The sequence below is a fragment of the Suricata suricatta genome, chromosome 12 (assembly GCF_006229205.1).
Source record: "Suricata suricatta isolate VVHF042 chromosome 12, meerkat_22Aug2017_6uvM2_HiC, whole genome shotgun sequence".
NCBI classification, from domain to species: Eukaryota; Metazoa; Chordata; class Mammalia; order Carnivora; family Herpestidae; genus Suricata; species Suricata suricatta.
In genome coordinates, this window is record NC_043711.1 from 81,060,410 (window position 1) to 81,082,884 (window position 22,475).

Sequence of the window (22,475 nt, forward strand, 5' to 3'; positions counted from 1 at the left end):
TGGAGCCGCCGCCGCCGCCGCCGCCGGGGAGGAGGAGGAGGATGAAGGACAAACAGAAGAGGAAGAAGGAGCGCACGTGGGCCGAGGCCGCGCGCCTGGTGAGGCGGGTCGCCTTGGGGGCTCAGTGGGGGGACGCGGGGGGTGGGGTCGTCGAGCCCCCTCCACCGGGAGGGGGAGGGGCGAAGCCCTGCCCACTGCAGGGAGGGGGCGGGGCCACCATTCCTCTAGGAACGGGACCCCCCCCCCCCCACGCCCAGCGTTGGGTGGGGAGAGGTCTCCCGCCGGTTGGATGTGGCGCCTTTTTCTGCAGTTCCCCCCACCCCCTAAATTCCTGCGTAGGGGCAAACTGGCAGTCCGACTCCTCCCCCTCTGGGCGGCGGGGCCCCAGCTTCCCCTCCCCCATTATTTGGCAGCGTCTGGGGGTCTGGGGAAGCTTCGTTTATGCACTCGGGGGAGTTAGGTTTCCGGGAAGGGTCGGAAGCTCCTCCTTCGCTTCCTGGTGGGCAATGGGGTGGTGTATAGGACTCCAGGGGGTGGGAAAACACCCCCAATTTTAATGACGCGAGAGGGCATTTTGAGCTTTCCCAATCTAAACCAGGTGTGTGGAGGGAAGCAAGTGCTTACTCTCTGCTGGAAGCCTGAGTAGTGATTCTCAAACTTTGGTGTTTTGGGACATCTGGGAGGTGTTTAGGAATGCTTGTCCTACGGCCCTACTTAAGATTTTCTGAACCTGAGGTTCTGGAGTAGAGTCTGAGTATCTTCATTTTAATCAGGTTCCTATGTTGACTGTAGTGCAGGTGGCCCTGGACCACACTTTGAGAAACGCTGACTAGAGTGTTTTACTTCATAAGCCAGACGGGAGCTAGAATGGCCCTCTGCAGAGAATTGACTCTACTTTGCAAGGAATGTATGTGCGTGTCCTCTACCCGTTAGTGTACTGGTGCACATATATATGAAGTGCTGGACAAAGACCAAGTATCTGTTTGGAGATGCTGCTCACTGAGAACTTAGCAAAGGAGAGAGTAATTTGAGTGTTTGAAGCCAGCGTCAGAGGACTTGTGAGTGAGGTACCTTCCTTTTGGATTTGCACCCACAAAGCTAAGACCCTGTGAGATGTGTTCTCGTAACATTTTACGGATGACAATAGTAATAACTCATACTTCTCCCAGAGATGTCACTTCCGCAAGTGTCACATAGCAGGGTTATAGTGTGGATAGCATACACTTCTCTCTGACACCCTGTTGTTTATATGTAATTACCATAGTTGACTTTTTAATGATGAATGAAGCTTTCTCTTCTAATCTTTTATTTTGGGAAGGGAGGTTCCCGCCTGGAAGGTGTTGTGCAGACAAAGAGATGGCTGCGTGTTGAGCGTTGTTGCAGACCTGTGTGTGGTACACCTTCTTACTTAGAGTGTGTAAAACTCTGTTACTGACGTACCAAGAGCTAGAGCGGTTTGATTTATAGGAGAATTTTCGCAGGTGTTCCGGTTGTCTTCCCCAGGCACTTGTTGCTCAAGGAACAGAAATAGCAATTGGTTGTGTGCTGAAGTCTCCTGCCTCAGTTAATTTGTTTTGGCTTGGCATATGAAGATTGAAGATTTTGAAATTCCTAAATATTTTTTGATTTGGGCAAAATTGAAGGCTTTGGCTGGCTTTGAGATCTCTTGGAAATTTTAGGATTTCTCTAGTGTTGCTTCACCTGGAACCAAATTGAGGCCTGAAGGAGAGTAGGGGAGAGCCAAAGGATGCGCTTGCTGTCTTTTTCTTCGTGGTTGAATCTTGGGTGTTCATTGAAATTCTCCTCTGAGTTCCTGTTCTGCAGGTGTTTATGACTCTGGGCACCAAAAGGAAATTTGCTTGCCAGAGTTACTCATTAGAGGTAGGTGAAAGGACCTTTATATTCTGATGGAATTTTGAAGTTTATCTCAAAGCTCTGTTGGCTCTTACCAGATGAAAGACTTCAGGAATTTGGGGTCCACGGTTCTGTTAAGCCTCTTTAGGTTCTTGAACTTGCTGTGATGGGATCTGAACTCCAAGGTTGCTACTTCTGTTTTACCATTGGCTCAACTTCACGTCTGATTATACGAGTTCTTTTTCTTTTTGTTCTCTTTTTTGTTCTGTGGCTCTTCATTAAAGAATAATAGGAATTAGGAATTACTTGAACGTGTGAAAGATTTGTGGAAACATGATGATATAATTGTGCATATCTTTATTTTTCGGTTAGAATCTTCTGTCCCTTCGGATGGGACCATTTGGTGGTGGGTGAAGGGTAACTTTTTAGTTCTCTCCCCATGTAAAGAAAATGGCTGCAGCATGGAATGCCAGAGAGTTTGTGAGAGCTTATACTGGACAGAGAGTATCTTGACTAGAGAAAGCTGTTAAGGGTAGGGCAGTTGATTAAATCTACTCTTCGGACAGGTGAACTTGGAGTGCTTGCCATGGCAATGAGATGCACTTGCTTTGGGGCAGTTTTATATTGCTTCTGACCTCACTTAGATTCGTGGTTGGAGTGATCCTGGGAACTCTTAAAAAACTACTTCGGTAGGAAAGAAGGGACTCCTGGAGAAGTTCAGTGGGATAGTAGACCTCAAGAGATTGATTTTTGCAGATGTTAATTATGTTGTTGAGAAGTAGATACTTTTCTTTCAAACCTGTGGTATTGTCTTTTCTAGATAGAAGAGGTAGACCTTAGAGGGTTGGGTAGTGTAAATCCTCCTGCTTGTTAGGAAAAATTTGTTTGGGAGAAATAGCCAAGGGGATTTCCCTTTAAATTGAATGTCCTTAGATGGATTCTCCCAGGCTCTGAGAAACTAACTCTTCATTGTGCGCTTTATCTTTCACTTTGATTCATGACTGACCATTCTTACATCAAACATTTTTTTTTCTCTTTGAAGTAGGAGAAGAGATACTTTTTTTTTTAAGTGTGCTAGAAAGAGACTAGGAATAGAACACTGCTGAATTGTTCTTGTACGAAAAGCTGGAGGCATATACAAGTATAATAAAAGCGAATACTTTGTATCTTTTGATGTAACTTCCTTTTAGAGATTTTGTTTTCTCTGTCTTCTTCGATTCTCAGGCTCACCCCGACTGCTGCTTAAATAATTGGTAACTGATTTTTCAGAGTCATGCTTCTTTTTACAAAAATTATGGCCCAGAAATTGACTAGCTCAGTTAACATTTAGTATCAAAGAAGTGATACCGTGGCAGTGAGCTTTGGCAGCTTGTAACAAGGGTCTGTTGAGGGTTTGTTCAAGTCGACACTCCTTAACTTGACTCTTAGGTTCTTAGAAAGGTGGATAAGGTTTGCCTTTGAGGAGCCTATTTATGGTCCTCTGGGAATGGAGAAGGTCTAGACCCATGAGTAGCATTTTACTATACGCTTGATACGTGCCATCATAGATGGACAAGTGATAAACACACTCCTGGTTCATGCTTATTGTCCAGGCATAATTCTGACTACTTTCTCCTTTTCACTCACAAGTGCCCTACTTTGGAAGGTAAATTATATGTGTTGTGGATTATAAACACACTGAAAACAGACATTTAACTCTGCCTGGCAGGGATCAGACAAGGCTTCCAGGAGGAAGGTGCTTTCCAAGCTGAATCTTGAAGGGTGAGCAGAAGTTAGGGCCATCACAGAGGATGTTAGCAGGAACTGGTGACAAGAAATAGCAGTCGTTTGCACGTGCACGCACATGTGCTTGTGCACAGGGTGGAAGTGTGGGAATTGGGGAGAAGTACCATAGTTGCGGCGTGTCAGTTTGGCAGTGAGGTGGAGAGACAGGCAGGCACCAGATTCTGAGGACCTCATGTGCCAGGCACCACAGGCACTTCCTTCCTAAATCTCTAATCTGTGTAACAATTCTTAGAGGAAGACATCGGTATCCTTCCATCACAAGTCAGGGAACTTAGGCTCAGGGTGAGTAGGTAACTCGCCCAAGTTTAGCAGGCTAGAATTTGAATCCAGGTCTGTCTGGTTCTGTAAGTGTCAGCTTTTGCCGTACGTGGTTAGGTTGCTTTGGAAGGAGTTTAAAGTGGGAAAGTGATGAGGGCAGGTTTGTTTTGTTGGGTTGACCTCAGACTATAGCAGGTAGCTGGGATTTGGTCTTGTTTACTATTGAATTCCTAGAAGTGTCCCTGGCACAAGTAAATATTTCATGTGTTTGTTGAGTGAAGGATGGCAGAGGAGGAGGAATGGATTTGAGGAAAGCAGGGCTGGTTACGGGAGTATTCGTGAAGGGGCTGTGTGTTGGGTCAGGAAAAGAACTGGGGAACAGGTTAGAGTGTGGGGTGCTGCCTTGGTTTCTGCATTAGGTGAGTAGATAGAGTGTCAATCAAGGAAGGGAATATGGAGGAAGAGGGGAGATTAATTGGAGTTGCCAGTTAGATTAGAACAGATGATCAAGGGGGGAATGTCAGTACAGAGCTTAATGTTTGGGTCAGAAGCTGTGGGAGAAACAGGCTAGAGGTAAATATTTGGGAGTTAGCACAACATGGGCAGTAGGTGAAACTGTGAGAGGTGATCATGCTACCTGAAGAGAATGTAAAACTTGAAAAGAGAGGTTAACAATGGGGCCATGGTAAATAGAGGCTTTTTTTTGAGCACCTGCTTCTACAAAGCTTGACTTCCATTAGTGCTAGGGGCTCAAGTTCTTGCAGAGGGAGAGCCTTTAGCAGCAGTCCTATCAGGCCTCTCGCTTTACATCTTATTTGAGACAAAGCAGTGCCTACTTAGTTGTTACAGTTGTTAAAGTGACTGCAGAACGTTGGTGTGGTTTGGAGTCACCTCAGCAGCTACTGGTAGAGACGGTACAAAGTTACCGGGGAGCCTCTTTTTCTCCCCGAAAAGGACAGCTTTCTGAATCTTCTCTGCTCGCTCGACATGCAGTTGCTCGCTAAGAAACTGCAGCCGTGGCCCTGTTACAGATGATGCTAACATAAATGGGATGCCCGGTTGCCCATTGCTTCACCTGCCCCCATCATGCAGAATCAGAGCGTCATGTTGCCAAGTGGCAAAATGTAATGGGGCAGTTAACACCAGGATTTCACAACCAAGGGATGGTAGAACCATCACTTAGAAGTATGGCTACTAAACAGACTTCTTGGGGAAAGAAAATCTGAATGCGTTTCTGCCTTGTCATTTATTGTATAGCCCTGTGTATTCTGTGGTTTTATCATGTGAACATGAGGTTAGGCAGTAACCAGGGTTGCTAAGGCCCCGCCCATGTACCATAGCATGTATGCTAAGATGATATGTGTTTTTAGAATTAAGAATTAGACTGTTTATGCTAATTTCAGTCACTTTTAGCAACTAGATAGATATATATGTAATTCGGTTCCCGAAGTAATTTTAACTATGGAAGGACTAAATTGTCACCAGTGGTATCTCACAGCGGAACTGTAGCCGGTGATATAGACTGATGGATATAAACGGAAATTACACACTGAAATCAGAACATTTATATTTCTTCTTCAGGTGCTAGAAAACTACTCGGATGCTCCAATGACACCAAAACAGATTCTGCAGGTCATAGAGGCAGAAGGACTGAAGGAAATGAGGTTTGTGTTTTTGGGTTTTTTTTTAAACAATAGCAGCCAGCACTTACTGAATAATGTTTTGTGCTTGCTGCTCAGCATGAGGGTTTCGGAGGATTTGTGTCTTTCTGTAGATACACACGGACGTGAGTAAGTGCACTGATGCCTTCTCCCCCTCCTGCCCCGTGCCTGGCAGGTACTGAACTGCTGTCTCCTGGGTTGTGTCTCCTCTGAGTGGAGGGTGGGAGTGGGCGATGACCCATTTGTTTCCATTAGCGATGCAGCGGCTTTCCCTATTCTTGCCCTTCTTTAAATCTTGACACGGAATGTGTTCTTTGTGTAAGGAATCTGCACGTTTTCTTTTGTACCCTCTATTGCACATTTCAGTAATAGAGAAGGGGCAGACCCTGATAGGCTCTGTCTTGTTTAAAACTTGCTTCTTTTTTTTCTGTATTTTTCTGCCCTCCTTTCTTCATCTCTGAAGCTCTTTATTTTAGGGTTAAAGAAGTGTGGTCTCATCACTATCACACCGACTGACCTTTTTTCCTTCCCGATTGATTCTAGCCATTTATCACAGGGAATATCCTAAATTTTAGAGTGACCTTGATTTCAGTCTCCTGTGATGTCTTTTTCCTAAAGCAGCAACAAGTTAGAAACCAGAGGACTTGCAGGCATGCAAATCAGTGGCTGTCTTTAATCCTTTTCTCTCTTCGCTCTGACCCCAGCCTGTTTTTTTTTGTTGTTGTTGTTGTTGTTTTTAATTTAAATGGAAGAGGAAAGCACAACACAGTGTCCCTTCTTGGGACTTAGAACAAACAACATATGTTTTTGCTGGTTAAGCTTTAGCACCTTGAAATTGACCTTTTAGGGTCAAAAGATCTTCACTTTCCAGTCATCAGTTCAAATATTCTTGAGTTGACCGTTTGTGGGGGAGGGAAGACCAGGGTTGTCTAGATCACATTCATTTAGATAGTACCTGTGCACTGTGTAGTGTTGTAATCGTGCTTTATTTTTGTTTTTATGGGCTATTTCCCATCATGCTGCCGTCTGCACTGCTGTTGGACCACTGTACCTATAGAAGGTAAATTAGTCCCTTTGGGACAGATGAAATTGAGAACCTTAACTTGTTTCTGCTCCCTGCTCTTAGAGGAATTAGTGAAGCAGTCATGGTGGCTCGTGATGAGTGAGCAGCTCTGTAATTTGTAGACGGAGGTCTAGTGTGTGGGAGTCCGTGTTCTGCTGGAGGACTCTCCCAGCATGCCGTTCCCCCTTGTAGCAGAGACGCTAGCACACCCACTGGATACTCCAGATTCTGCACAAGGTTCCTTTTAGAGATTGGTTCTTGGTGAGCATTTTTTTTTTAGCAGCCAGTGTGTTCCAAAGCAGAATAAGTAATAGGTTTTTTTTTAATGGCTTTTTTAGACTCAGAATTTATTTTTAACACTGCATAAATTAAGGCCCCTGGTTCTGAAAAATCTTAAGAGGCTTTACTTAAGATCTTTCTATATTTTTTAACATACTGAGGAGAGGGCAGAGAAGGTGCTCACATGAACCCTAGCACTAACATGCCAGTGCCAAACTCCATTAATATTAATAATGGATGTTTGTGTGTGTTTTTGATAGCCCTTCTATTTTAAGATTCAGTAAGTAGCCTCCAAATCAGTTATCATTGTTTTGGAAGCAACTATTGTAGCAGGGACTGTGAAATATCTTAACAATCTTTATTTTCTTTTTCTTTTCTTTCTTTTTTATTTTTTTTGTTTAGTGTTTGAGCATTATTTGGTACCAAATCCATTTGACTTACTTTTCTTTTTATGTTCCAATTTAAGTGATGGCTCCTGGGTAGATCTAGGGAAAAAAACCCATCCTCTTCCCTTGAGAACGGAGGAAAAGCAAATGAAATCCTCCTCTTTTGTGTGCTTACTAGAAAATATTTAACTAGGGAGGAAAAGGTGTGCTTTTCTTGGGACACTGCCGTTGATTCTGTGGTCTTTGTGTCAGTAATGTTATGTGGCAGCTTCTGAGCGTGAGATGTACACGTTGGGATACAGAGGCGAGGAAACAGTTTTGTTTTTAATTAACATTAAAATTCAATAAAAATACTGGCTAATATGTTTTTTAAAAAAACTCTGAACTTGAACAGTCATTGTGTACTTTTTCTAAGTCTCTTGAGAACTTGGTTGGTATTGTCAAAGGCACTAAGGAAGTGTCAGGTGTGGAACAAGGGAATCCCATAACATGTCCTATCTAGGTGTGACTGATGGGAATTTCATTTATTGCTCTTTTACTGCTTTCGACATGGAATTGTTGTGATGGGTTCTTTCTGCTGTATTTCTTGATCTGCTTTTTCTTGGTTTGAGAACAGGTTAGGGGGTTTTAGATCTTTGAATAGGTAGGCAGTTAGATTTATATAACCCTCATCCATCCTTGTATGTTTTCACAGTGGGACATCCCCTCTTGCATGTCTCAATGCCATGCTACATTCCAATTCAAGAGGAGGAGAAGGGCTATTTTATAAACTGCCTGGCCGAATCAGCCTTTTCACACTCAAGGTAAGTAATAGCGACTCTGTTCTTAAACTTTTAGTGTAAGTCACCTGGTAGGTCTGGGCTGAGGCCCAGCAGTTTGCATTTCTAATAAGCAGGCAGGTGATTCTGATTCTGTTGGTCCCAAGTGGCACTTCGAGACGTTCTGGCCGTACAGGGTTTTAGGAATTACTTCCTCCTGTCAGGCAGCTGTTTTGTCTATATGCATCTTTTCCTTGTCTGTGTCTTAGCAGATTGTGTGCAGTAGAGGGATACGTATGTGTGGGGGTGATGGCAAATGTGCTTAAATTAGGGGTTTGCAATAGTATTGTGAAAGATAGATTACTGGGCAGCTAAAATAAGACCTACTCTGGAAAATAACTGACATGTGAACATACTTGTGGAAATTCAAAAACTCATTAGTATTTTCTAAGTGATGCTAATTACAAAGGAAGAGAACTTAAATCAGCTAGAGATCATAAGAAGGCTTAAATAGAGCTGAAATGAACAGGCTAATTATTTATTACTTGTGATATACATGGCTATCATTTAGGAGACTGACATGCTGCTTACTGTGCTAAGGAGTCTAGCTTATATGGCTATCATTTAAACCACGGGTTGACATGCTTTCTGTAGAGGGCCAGATAATAAATATTTGAGGTTTTGGGGATCATACTATCTTTCTCATAGTTATTCACCTCTGCCATTGTAGTAGGAAAGCAGCCATAGACCAGGTTGTGTTTCAATAAAACTTTATTTTTAGAGACTATGAGAGGGCCAGATTTGTCCTGGGGCTGTAGTATGCTGACCTGATTTAGGCATAAGATGACCTGCTGATGAAGAAACGGAAAATTTGATGCTGACCCTTTTTTTTTTTTCAAAAAATTTTCCCTGTTTTTTATTTATCTTTGAGAGACAGAGAGAGACAGCACGAGCAGGGGAGGGTCAGAGAGAGAGAGAGGGAGACACAGAATCTGAAGCAGGAGCCCGATGTGGGACTCGAACCCACGAACCATGAGATCATGACCTGAGCTGAAGCCAGATGCTTAACCGACTGAGCCACCCAGGCACCCCTGATGCTGACCCTTTTACTGTGTCCATAATGTGGCTTTAAATTGCAATAGTCTACATACAAACTTTACCCTTTTAGTTTTCTTTTCTTTTTAAATGTTCATTTTTGAGAGAGAGTGTGAGCAGAGGAGGGGCAGAGAGAGGGAGTGGCAGAGAGAGAGAGAGGGACAGGGGACAGAAGTGGTCTCTGCACTGACAGAAGGGAGCCAGATGTGGGGCTGGAACTCACGGACTGTGAGATCTGACCTGAGCCGAAGCCAGAGGCTCAACCGACTGAGCCACCCACGCGCCCCAAGAAATGATAGCCTTTTTAGTGCTCCTTTAGGTTATCTTCAATCGTTTGTTAATGGCATTTTTTATTATATGATGTTATATGTAACGTAATGGTACGTAGGCATGTATAATTATGATTGTATTATATATTACAAATATTAATGTTGATGGCATATTTTTCTGTTTTAAGTCGGAGGAGAAATACCTTTTTCTATGAACACCTTCAGGGTAGGAACTGAGTTTTGTCTAACTTGGCTGCATTTGCTTTATTCTTTTCTGCATATATCTGCCTTCCCCCCAGCACCCCCAAACCATTTGCAGGTTTTAGCCAGAACTGGTACTTCACCTCTAAATAGAATGTATATTTTAAGAGCAAGTACATTATTCTGTGTAACCATAACTTCATAATCACATTTAAGAAAACTAACATTGATACAGTAATATTTAATATATAATCCATATTCAAATTGTTCTTGGTTCCCCAAATACTGTTTTCCTCAAATACTCTATTCAGTTCAGGTCAGTCATCTTATGGAATTAAATACATTTTTAAAGGACTAATAAAAGTGTAGAAATCTTGGCCTCTTTCTGTTTGCACTGTCAGATCATGCGCACTGTTCCGGGTTGTAGTACAAAGCCCCTCCACAGTAAAGGCTGGAAGTGATGGGGTGTGGGTGTATGGTGGTAGTTTGGTCTGGGTCTTGCCTGTAATAAGGGACAGGAAGGCACAAGTTATTTAATTACATTTCTCATTTTTTCTTTGGAAGATTCTAGTGACACCTCTGAAATCCTGTGCCATTTTCTTTGCCTAAGTTTTGTGTGTCACAAAAAAGCACGTGCAGAATAGCTTGTGGATTTTCTGTCCTCTGCTTGGAAATATCTTCTAATGGGACCATCAAGGTCAGAATTGTATCTATCCATATGATTTTTCTACTTCGTGGAAAACAGGAATTTTTTTTCCATTCTGGATACATTCAGTGATTCCCAAAGGTTTACTGACAAGCTGGAGTCTTACAGGGTGTGGCACAGAGTTCCTTCTCTGATAAAAGTTTTGGGTAATGTGATGGTCATTTGACACTTTATATTATCAGTCCCCAGAACTAGTCCTTAAGGATGGATTTCATTTATCCATGCTTTGAATTCTTGATTTGAATTGCTTTCCTTAAGCCTTTCCTGAAGTCAGTGGTCAGCGTCCATCATTGGTTAGAGGTAGGATTCATGTTGTTTTTTACACTTGGGATTCCTTGTTCTTTATTTTTATTTTTTTTTAATGTTTATTTATTTTTCCGAGATCAGACGAGATCGGGCACGTTCAGGGTGTGTTTGTTTATTTGTGAGAGAGGGAGCGCGTGAGCATGCGAACATGAGCAGGGGAGGGGCAGACCGAGAAAGGGACACAGAATCTAAAGCAGGCTCCAGGCTCTGAGCGGTCAGCACAGAGCCCAACGCGGGGCTCGAACCCTTGAACTGTGAGATCATGACCTGAGCCAAAGTTGGACGCTTAATTGACTGAGCCACCCAGGTGCCCCTTCCTTGTTCTTATAAAGTCACTCTGAGCTCCTTTGTAGTAGTCTACATTTTTGGACTTTGATGCTGAACTACTACTGTGATTTTGTGACTTGGTGGTTGTGTCACTGGTGAGCGTTGCCTGTGTTGGTCTTTACAGTACTTACTGTCAGGCATAATTGCAGTCATGTGAATAGCATTCAGTTTCATTGTGGAATGAATCTCACAGTGATACATCACTTTTGTTACTTAGGGCTATTTGCACTTTTATACCTTGTGTAAGATATAGGGCTCACCCTTCAGGGTCTTTTAGCCCAATTAACAAGCCTGGTTCAATCTTTATAATATGTAGAATATTTTTTAAGTATAAAAAAAATCTTTTTGATAAATCGGTGACTACACTTGAAGTATTCATCCATTAAAATCCAGTTTGCAAATAAAAGAAAGGAAGCAAATGGAGGAAGAAAGAACAATAATTATTGCAGCCTCACAATGTTATTTATGTAACTACAATTAAATATTCACGTACAGCTCCATACACAGAGCAGTTTTAAAGCTATTTATGTTACCGTTAAATACCAAAAGAACGAGTGAAGTAAGTCTAGACTTAGATACAGTGAGATCATGGAGTCTATCATTTGACAGACAATCTCAGAGAACATTTTGATTTGATTTTTGATACGTGCACAGAGAGCAACATGGTCTTTCAAAAATGCAACTCACAGGGCACCTGGGTGGCTCATTTGGTCAAGCATCAGACTCTTGATTTCTGCTGAGGTTGTGAACCCAGGATTGTGGGATCGAGTCCCTTGTCAGCCTCTGTGCTGAGCGTGGAGCCTGCTTACGATTCTCTTTCCCTCTCCCCTCCCTCCCCACCACCCTCCCATACGGGCATGCTTGCATGCTCTCTTTCAAAATAATAAGTGAATAAATAAATTAAGCAAAGCAGATTACATCATGTCACTATTGTGTCTGGCCCTGGTCTACTCTGTGATGGGTTGTCCTGGTACTTTTCCCTTGGTCATTTTACTAAAGCCGTCCTGGTCTTCACCTTGTTTCTCAAACCCCCAGACTTGTGTCCACCATAGGGCCCCTTGCACTTGCTGCCCCTTCTGCTATAAAGCTCTATGTTGACTTCTTGTCCTTTGTGTGGTTTTCTTTGTTTTTTTGTTTTTGTTTGTTTTTTTACTGTTTATATTTGAGAGAGAAAGAGAGAGATAGTGTGCGAGCATGGGAGGGGCGGAGTGAGAGAGATGGAGACAGAATCTGAAGCAGCCTCCAGGCTCTGAGCTGTCAGCGCCGTGCCTGATGTGGCACTCGAACCCACAAGCTGTAAGATCATGACCTGAGCTAAAGTCTGACACATAACTGACTGAGCTACCAGGCTACCCCTTTGTCCTTTGGTTCTTAATCCAAAAATATCTTTTCAGGAAAGTTATCCCTACCCGTCTAATGCTACAGCATTAGGAGGGTTTTTATTTGTTTCATAGCCCTGTCAGTATCAGAAATTACCTTGTTGGTTTGGTTACTTGGTTATTGATAGTCTCTCAGTACTAGTGTCTAAGTGCAAGGACTTTGTTTTCACAGTATCTCCTGTCTCTAACACATAACAGGTACTTGGTGAGCATTGGCTAGTTGAAAAGTAGATCATGGTATCATCAAAACCTTAGCTAGTTAGTTCTCCCTGTAATTCATCTTTCTTTCATATGAGTTTTATTATAGAATATGCATATTTTGGGTTATATTTTCTTTTGCTCAGCAAGTCGACTTCCAAGAACCCTCCTCCTTCTTTCCCCTTGCCCTCTTTAGAGCAGTTCTACATAAATCTGTCAAAGAATCTGCTGACACTAGAAATAAATCTGTCCCAGACTATGGCCATAATCTGGTTCCTCTTAATTGCTGAAGGCAGAAACTGAGCCATTAGAAGCAGTTTAAACATTTTAGGTATGTTTTAGATATGATGTTATTACTTTTAGAGTTTTGAACTTTGATCATCCTGCTTATTAGAAAAAAAAATTCTACTTTCATTTAAAATGGTAGTGACATTTTAAGACAATGTATTTGATAGTCTGTGTTAGCCTTATCAAATATATGATTTCTTAAATGCTTAGAATCTTAGAATTTTAGTGTAGGAAAGGCTCTCAAATCATCGAGTTCATTTTCATTTTGTAGATAGAAGACAGAGCGTCTAGCAGATTAAATAATTTATCCATGATTATACATCTGTGTGACAAATGCATGTGGCCAAGTTGGGGGAGTAGAACCCAGGGCCCCCCATGTTTTGAGTTGAAGTTCTTTTCATTATGCCAGTTTAGAGAAAAGAATTACTCTAAAGGTTGTATGACCTTTGGTCATTTCATCTTTTTGAAGCAACTTGTGAGTTCTTTGATATTTCTTGAAATGTCAGTTTTATTCTCTTCTGTGAAAATTTTTATAATTGTTTGGCTACTAAAGTAGCTTTTCACATCCTGAAATGTGAGTCTTTAGTTATGGCTGGTTGAATTTCTACTCTGCATTAATTACATTGGCATTTCTGATCCTAGGGGTTCTTTTCTATGCGAGGATAAGTGGTACATGGTGATAGTAAGAGGACCGGACTAGGAGGCAAGGTCTGGTGCCTGGCATCGAGCATCTCAGGTCTTACTGAACATCTCTGTTTATACTTCTTTGTCTCTAATGCTCAGGAGTTGAAATGGATCATTTGTTAAATACTTCAGGTGTAAAACCTTTTATGTCATGAAAGCGCAAATAGAAGCTATGAAACTGCTCTGGCTGAAACATACATGAGGGCCCACCTTCTCCACTCTTGTGGGTTGTACTGTCCCCACTCCATGTCCCAGGTACTCAAGGATCTTTCCCAGACCATGGAACTCTGTTGAAAACTTCCTAGAGTGAAAAATCAGTAAAGATCCTTCCTGTGCTCACATTCTAGCATCTAGACTATTTTGTGTGAAAAGTAAGTCAGCATGGAATAATTTTTTTTTCCTTGTTCCTTTGTGATGCATTTGGTATTTACTGGAGGCAGACCGTTTTATTGCGAGCCCTGTTCACTCTGAACTGTAGGAGGCCTGCACAGAAGGCCCAGTTAGTAGACCGGTGCCATTTGTCCTGGTTAATAGTAACAGCAGTTTGGTTTCGATGGAGGCTTTGACCCGAGTTGGTAAAAGGTTTCTTATTTGTTTGAATAATTCTCAAGGGATGTCTGGATCTGCCTGTGGAAAAAGGGGTATTCTGTTGTTTGACAGGATTCCAAGCCAGCGCAGAGAGAAGAGAGGACTTGATTGTTTTTGGAGCCCTGGTCAAACTCTGGTTTGATGTTTAAGAGATGAGCTACCTTTTGTCCTACTTCCTGAAGTTCAAAGCCCTGTAATAATAAAGTGTGGTAAAGGTCAGGTACCAGAGGTTTCAAAAGCACTGCCACCGCAGTGATTTTGTGGTCGCTCAGGGGATGGGCAGGACGATAATTTCAGGGTTGCTAGAGTAATGTGTATTTTTAAAACAAAAGAATTATACTTTTAAAGTGTGATTGTAAGGCACTGGGGTTCTAGGAACATGAGGAAATTGTACGTGCGCCAGGCTTCCTTGGGACGGTGTTTGAAAATACACACTTTTCTTTGGGCCAGCCAATATGAAAACTGGGAGTATGATCTCTTCTCTCAACCCTTCAGATCAGACTTTTTGGGAGAGTTATTTGAGGAGCTTGTTTAGTCTAAGAAAGTTGCTGCTTCTAGTTTAGCTAAGTCTGGAAGAAAAGTTGGAAACTGATGTTTGAGTGCTAACTGTATTCCAGACAGGCACCATATTTCTCATTCGCCTTTTTTTTTTTGTTTGTTTGTGTTTAAGTACTATCCATAATTTCTTTTATTTTAATAATAGTTTATTGTCAAATTAGTTTCCATATAACACCCAGTGCTTCTCCCCACAAGTGCCCCCCACCATGACCATCACCCCCTCTCCCCCTCCCCTTTCAGTCCACGGGTTCGTCTCCAGTATTCAGTAGTCTCCCTTAATCTGTGTTCCTCACCCGTCCCCGCTCTCTTTCCCCCTTCCTCTCCCCATGGTCCCCTGCCAGGTCTCTCCTGTTAGACCTATGAATGCATCATTCGCCTTTTTGAAATGTAAATACTTCTATTCCCGTACTAATGCGGAGGCAGTCCGAGAGAGTTTAATTAAATGGAACCAAGTCAAATTTGTGGTTATTTGACAGATAAGTATCAACACATGGGGGGCAGGCCTAGGAGGTTTTGACAAGATGAGTTGGTTTTCAAGTGTTTGCGGAGCATTTTAAAATTCTTTGTGCATCATGAGGCAGGAAAGAGATGGGGAACAAAAAAGATGTCTATGTTTCTGTTCTGGAAGATGCTTTTTTGATTACGTTTGACTAGGTGTGGTTTCACATGTGTGCCTTTATGCATCAGCAAATCCCTTCTGTTTTAGTCTTCTCTTTGACTCCCTGAGCCAGCTTTTCTTGGGTAAATTAGATTGGGACAATTTTTCTTCTTCTAACTTCTTGTACTTTTTTTGATGTCTGTTGCCGTTGCCCATCACCTGAGTTTAAGCTGTCCTCATGTGCTGGCTCCTGAAACAGCTCTTGTCTGAGCCCCTTGCTTTCACTTTTGTCCCCTCAGCATTCGCTTTGCTCCTTGATATTCCACACAGTAGCTGGAGAGACTTTTTTTTTTTTAAACATAATTTGACCATGACGTATGTCTTTTCAGTGCCTGGCAGTGGTTTCCCATGACATTTATCAAAAACATCTGAACTTTGCTCAGCCACACTGCCCTTCTTTCCATTCTTTGAAGGCCTTAAGTTCTTTCCAGTGTTAGGGTCTCCCATTTGGAACTCTCTTCTGCTTTTCCCTGGTTGTAGGTCCCAAGTGTCCATTCCTCAGGAGCTGTATCACTAAACTGGATTTTCCTCTTGTGCCCCGAACTTGACTTGACACTTAACACATCTATGATTATATAATTATTTAGGTGATTGATTGTGGAGTCTCTCCTGACTAGACCTTGGGGTAGAGAATCTGCATTATTTTGTTCTTGGCCTCAAGATAGCCTCATCATCTGTCATAGGAAGGGCTCAGTAAATGTTGGGTAAATGTAGTGGGAAGACACATGGAAGGAGATCATTACTACTTGACTGGTAGCAGTTCTCTATGCCAAACAGTTGAATTGGTTCAGGATAGTAATTGTTAGTATCAAAATTGAAATACATAATGTGGAATGATTACCAGGATCTCTTTTCCGTGGAATAAAGTATTTGAAAATCTCTAAAATGTAAGCTTTATTTTCTTAGGAGAAAAAAGTAGGCCAGTGTTGGTTTTGAAAATAAGTGCCATATTGATTCCTGATCATCTATATGTGCCCCCTTGTTCTACTGCCTGTCTCTGGAAGCTTTTAGGGTCTTTTCCATGGGTATATACTTTAGTGTGCGTCATTTATCACCCCATATGCCTTACTCCCATGTCTGATGGTCTTGGTTGAGGGCCTGTTCTTTATTTAAAAGCCATGCTCTTGCGGAGTTCAGTGCATGGTGGCTTTGTGGCTTCCCTTGTCTGGTGCAGCGTTGGGAGCGGTTCTTGCTTAAATGCATGGCGCTAGATTAAGGGCGTCTGTCTCCTCCTGACGCAGATTAAGCAGTTCTCATGTTCTCAGTCCCATACCTCACCTTTGTCTGCCTTAGTACCTGGTTTAAAATCTGAGCCGTCTGGAATTCCGGGGATGAATCTACTTGGTTCTTTTCAGTACCTCCCTCTGCAAAATTTAGATATCATCTTTCTTTGCTGACTTGTTTCCTTTGCTTCTCTGGTTCTTTGTCACTGAAAACTTCCAGATTATATCTCCACCCTGGATATTTCCCCCTGAACGTCAAATTTGTATCTATTAAATTGCTTTTTCAGGGGCGCCTGGCTGGCTGAGTCAGTTAAACTTCCGAATTCAGCTCAGGTCATGATCTCACCGTTTGTGGGTTCAAGCCCCGTATTGGGCTCAGAGCCTGGAGCCTGCTTCAGATTCAGAGTCTCCCTCTCTCTCTGTTCGTGCTGTCTCTCTCTCTCTCTCAAAAATAAGTAAAATATTAAAAAAAAAAAACCAAATAAATAAATTGCTTTTTCAGTATCTCTATTTGGATACTAATTTCAAAATTAACATGTAGGAAACCCATCTCAGGATTTTCCCACCTCAAACCTGTTTCACCTTTTTTTTTTTTTTTTTTTTGGCCTAAATCAATTGGGGGAATTCTATATTTTAAGTTGCTTAGGTTAGAAACCTTGGAGTTCTCTTGACTCCTTTCTTTTGCTATCATGGCATTGTAATCATCTATAAATCCTGTTTGCCTAACTTTCAGAATATGTCCCATCTCCCCACTACCACCCCCCCCACTTTAAACCACCATTATCTATCTTATCTAGATTATTATACTAACTTCCTGGTTGTTTCCTTGCTTCCATTCTTGCCACTCTCCTCAGCACTGGAGTCAGGAATGTTTTTATTTTTATTTTTTGTGTTAGATCATGTCATTCATTCCTCTGCTCAAAACTCTCCAGGGTTTATCCTCTCTCCTGTTCACGTAGGGTCAAGGCCAAAATCCTTGGAGTCATTTGTAGTGCTCTTACAGGATTTGCCTCCGCACGCACTCTCATCCGCTTTCTTCTTACTCTCTTCTCCTGGGTCACTCTGCTGGATAAACACAGTGGCCTCCCTGGTGGTCCTTGAACATGCTGCCACTGTTCTCTCAGGGCTTTTGTCCTCGCCGCTTCGGCTGTCGGCCATGCTTGTGCCCCAAGTATGTGCATGCTTTCCTCCCACGGCTCCTTCAAGTCTTGCTCGGATTGTACCCTAATCCCTCCACACCCTTTAGCACTCCCCTGTTCCCTGCCTTGTGGTTTTCCACTTGGTATTTGTAACTGCCTGATACTAAGTGTGTATTTTGCTTTTCGTTATTGTCTGTCTCCTTTGACCAGCACAAACTTTGCTAGGGGGAGGGGTTTTTAATTGTAGTTACTCTTTTCTCTTAATAAATATGTGTATAAATGTCTCATAGTTTATTTCTTTTAATTAGATAATACAGTGAATTCTGTTAACAGATTTTTTTTCCCCAGTGCTCAAACATCCTTGTATTCCTAGGATAAATGTCACTTCGACATGGTTTTCTTTTTAAACATACATTGCTGGATTTAGGATGAATCATTTACTTAGGATTTTTACATCTGTATTCATAAGTGATGTATCCGTGATATTTTGATTTCAAACGTTGTTCTGTCTTGGAATGAAAACAAGCCATGCTATTTTCTTTCTTTTGATTTTCTGCAGTGGTCTAACAGAGAGATGTTTTATATTAGTAGAACATGTGTATAAGATCTACTGGGCATGGTGTATATTATTTTGCGAATATATTGTCTTTACTCTTTTTTTGTGAAGTACATAATTAAAAAATTTTTTTGAATGTTTATTTATTTTTGAGAGATAGAGTGCGAGCAGGCAGCGGAAGGGCAGAGAGAGAGAGAGACACAGAACCTGAAGCATGTTCCAAGCTCTGAGCTTTCAGCACAGAGCCTGATGTGGGGCTTGAACTCATGAACCACAAGATCATGACCCGAGCCAAAGTTGGGAGCTTAACCACCCGAGCCACCCAGGTGCCCCTGTGGAGTACACAGTTTACGTAAAGAGAGTATATACAAAGTTTGTGTTGTTTTAAAGAATAGCCAAAAGTCAGCTCAGGAGCAGAATGTCCTTTACATTCTATGAAGTCTCTGAGCACATCCCTTTTTCTTCCTGCTATGATAACCGATATTCCAGTTTCCATGTTAATTATTCCCTTGCTTTTGTTTCTAGGTTTACCTACAGCTATATGCTGCTGAACGAACATGCCTTTTAAAAATAATCTATTTGGGGTGCCTGGGCGGCTCAGTCGGTCAAGCGTCCGGCTTCGGTTCAGGTCATGATCTTATGGTTCGTGTGTTCGAACCCCGCATCAGGCTCTGTGCTGACAGCTAGCTCAGACCCTGGAGCCTGTCTTCAGATTCTGTGTCACCCTCTCTCTCTGACCCTCCCCTGCTTGTGCTGTTTTTCTCTGTCTCTCAAAATAAAGAAGAAACATTAAAAGAAAATATAAAAATAATCTTTTTTTTAATTAAAAATTTTTTTTCAATGTTTATTCATTTTTGAGAGAGACAGAGCATGAGTGGGGGAAGGGCAGAGAGAGGGAGGGAGACACAGACTCTGAAGCAGGCTTCAGGCTCTGAGCTGTCAGCACAGAGCCTGATGCCAGGCTTCAACTCACGGACCGTGAGATCATGACCTGAGCCGAATTCAGACACTTAGCCAACTGAACTACCCAGGTGCCCCTAAAAACAATCTTTATGTAGGGGCACCTGGGTGGCTTAGTCGTTAAACCTCCGACTTTGGCTCAGGTCATGATCTCACGTTCGTGGGTTTGAGCCCCACGTTGGGCCCTATGCTGACAGCTCAGAGCTCAGAGCCTGGGACCTTCTTGGGATCCTGTGTCTTCCTGTTTCTCTGCCCCTCCCCCTCTCATGCTCTGTCTCTCTGTCTCAAAAATAAAAAAAAAAATTAAATCTTTATGTAAATGGAATCCTGTGTTTTCCTCTGAGTTGCTGCTTTTGCTTATCATTTCTGAGCTTGAAATGTGCTGATGCATTTAATTGACATACATCACATTCTCTGCCATGTGCTGTCTTGAATATACCATGATTTATTTGTCCTTTCTCCTCTTGGGTGGTTTCTGGTTCTCCCTGTAACAGACATTGCTGCACTGAGTGCTTCCCTGCGTGCGTCCCGGTGCGCGTGCGGAGGAGCTTCTGCAGGGCGTGTGTGCTGCTGGGAGTGGGACCGTTTGCACCTGATCGGCATTCCTAGAAGTGCAGCTGGTGTTCCGAGTGGCTGTCCATATGAATGTTCGCCCCTTCCGTGCTGTGTGAGAATTCCTGTTGCCTCGCACCTCAAGTATCGCGATGTAAAATAGGATTTTGTGCTTTTCTTCCTGTTTTTAAATTATAATTTACATGCAGTAGAATTCACCTGTTTTGATATAGTAATGTACAGTTCTGTGAAGCTTTTAAAAATTTTTTGATTTTTTTTTTAGTTCACATTCGTCTTGACATTTTATTGGGCTATTTAAAGGGATGCTATAGCGGCCTTACCGCAGTTGCTCCAGTAACTGTTGATGCGCACATGCTTCTTTCTTCCCTAAAAATTCAGCTCTACATTTATGTACAATAAAATTCACCCTTTTTTAGGCTATAGTCCTTTGAGTTTGACAGACAAAATTACCTTCATAATTAGCATATAGAGCAGTACCATCACCCTAGAAACTTCCCCCATGGCCTTTTTTAATCTGCTCGTCTCTCCACCCTAGCTCCTGCAGCCATTGATTTGTTTTCTGTCTCTGTAGTCATATAAATGGAATCATACATGATGCAGCCCTTGGGGTGTTGGCTTCCTTTACTTTGTATGAGGTCTTTGAGATTTAGCTGTCTTGTAATGTGTATCAACAGTTTGGTTCTTTTTTACTGCTGAATAAAGTCCCATTGTGTGGGTCTACCACATTTGCTTATCCATTTCTTACTTGATGGACATTTGTATTGTTTCCTCTTTGTGACTACTTTTATTTTTTAAGCTTATTTATGTATTTTGAGACAGACAGAGTGAGCAGGGGGGTGGGGCAGAGGGGTGGGGGAACAGAGGATCCTAAGTGGGTTCCATGCTGATAGCAGTGAGCCTGATGGGAACTCACAAATCATGAGATCATGACCTGAGCCGAAGTCAGATGCTCAACTGACTGAGCCAGTCAGGCGCCCCCACAGATGACCTTTAAATAGTATTACAGCATTTCACGTGAAATACAAGATTCTTATGATGCTGTTTTTGCACTTACCCCTTCCTAGCCTTTGTGCTGTTTTCATACGTTTTACTTCCTACATTTTGTAAAACATTATTATTACTTTTGCTTTAAACAGTTCTTTAAAACATTTTTTTAAATGGGGAGAAATGTTATTTTTACCCATGTTTACCATTTTTGGAGTTCTTTATTCCTTCATTTTCTGAGTTTCCATCTGTTACCATTTCCTTCCTCCGGCAAAACCTGTATTCACACTTGTAGTGCAGGTCTGCTGTGACTGGTTCGCTCAGCTTTTCTTTGTAGGACAGTCTTTATTTTGCCTTGAAGGATGTTTTAGCTAGATAACTGATTTCTAAGGGTAAAGTTGTTTTTGTATCTCCCTTTCAGCATTTCAAGTTTTTTAAACAAATTTACTTTTATTTCTGTGAGAGACGGTGAGCAGGGCAAGGGCAGAGAGAGAGGGGGTCAGAAGATCTGTAGCGGGCTCTGCGCTGACAGCCGAGACCCCTACACGGGCCTCCAACTGACCAACCCTGAGCGCCTGAGCCAAGGGCAGAGGCTTCACTGAGCCACCCAGGCGCCCTTCCCTTTCAGCATTTCAAGATGCCAGTCCTTGGTCTTCTGGTTTGCATTGTTTCTGAGGTTTGTGACAGTTCTTACATTTGTTCCTTTTTTCTCTTTGCAGACTTAAAAATTTTTCTCTGTATCCTAGATTTTCACAATTTGAACTCAGATCTGTGGGTCAGATCTGAAGTATTTTTAACCATGATTTCTTTAAATTTTCCCCTGTTTTCTTGTTTCTTCTGGGATATATGTATGTTTGACCACTTTATATCATCCCACAGATCACTGAGGCTCTTTTTCCGGTCTTTTCCCTTGGTGCTTCATTTTGGATACTTTTTCCGTTGCTCTTGGCCTTTTTTCCCTGCAGTATCTAACTTGCTGTTAATCTCATCCAGTGAAATTTTTATTAGAGATAATATATTTTTTATCTTCAGAAATTCCACTTTTTAAAATATCTTCTCTTATGTTGTTTCTTTAAATTTTTATCCTTTAAAAAATTTTTTTGGACGTTTATTTTTTTTGAGAGATTGAGTATGGACGGGGAAGGGGCAGAGAGAGAGAGGGAGACACAGAATCTGAAGCAGGCTCCAGGCTCTGAGCTAACTGTCAGCACAGAGCCTGACACGGGGCTCGAACCCAGGAACGTGAGATCTGACCTGAGCCAAAGTCGGAGGCTTAACCGACTGAGCCACCCAGGCGCCCCTCAGTGTATTTTTTTAAAGTTTATTTCGAGAGAGAGACAGAGTGAGCAGGGGAGGGGCAGAGAGGGAGAGAGAATTCCAAGCAGGATCAGTGTGGAGCTGTTCATGTTGTGGTTTTTAATCCTTGGTCATGTTGTGTGCATTTATACTAAGCTGTTTTAAGTCTTTGTCTCTTAATTTCATCCCCTCTGTCATATCTCTCTGTTGCTGTTGACAGACAATTCTGCTAATTGGTCACATTTTCCTGCTTCCTGGCATATCTAAATAGTTTTGTTTGGATGCTGAACAATGTGAAATTTACTTTGTTGGGTACTACCACTAGTCTTCCTTTCAAGAGTGTTGGGCTTTATTTTGGGAGGTAGTTAGGTTATTCTCTTGGAGGCTTGATTTTAAGCTTTCTCAGGGCAGGTTTAGCCTTTAATGATAGTTTAACTCTATTA

At 42.1% G+C, this 22,475-nt stretch overlaps 1 protein-coding gene across 6 annotated transcripts in view; it reads left to right on the forward strand.

Moving 5' to 3' along the window:
* ASXL1 (ASXL transcriptional regulator 1) overlaps positions 1 to 22,475 on the forward strand; it is a 96,149-nt gene that overhangs the window by 22,019 nt on the left and 51,655 nt on the right. For 4 of the 6 annotated variants that reach the window (XM_029916904.1, XM_029916907.1, XM_029916909.1 and 1 more), the window contains exons 1-4: positions 7 to 98; positions 5,479 to 5,561; positions 6,616 to 6,618; positions 7,981 to 8,089. In XM_029916904.1, coding sequence (XP_029772764.1) covers positions 42 to 98; positions 5,479 to 5,561; positions 6,616 to 6,618; positions 7,981 to 8,089 — 252 coding nt within the window. In that variant the 5' untranslated portion in view covers positions 7 to 41. Of the gene's footprint in view, positions 1 to 6; positions 99 to 5,478; positions 5,562 to 6,615; positions 6,619 to 7,980; positions 8,090 to 22,475 lie in introns of those variants that run through there. The other 2 variants (XM_029916906.1, XM_029916905.1) reach the window with 2 other exon arrangements.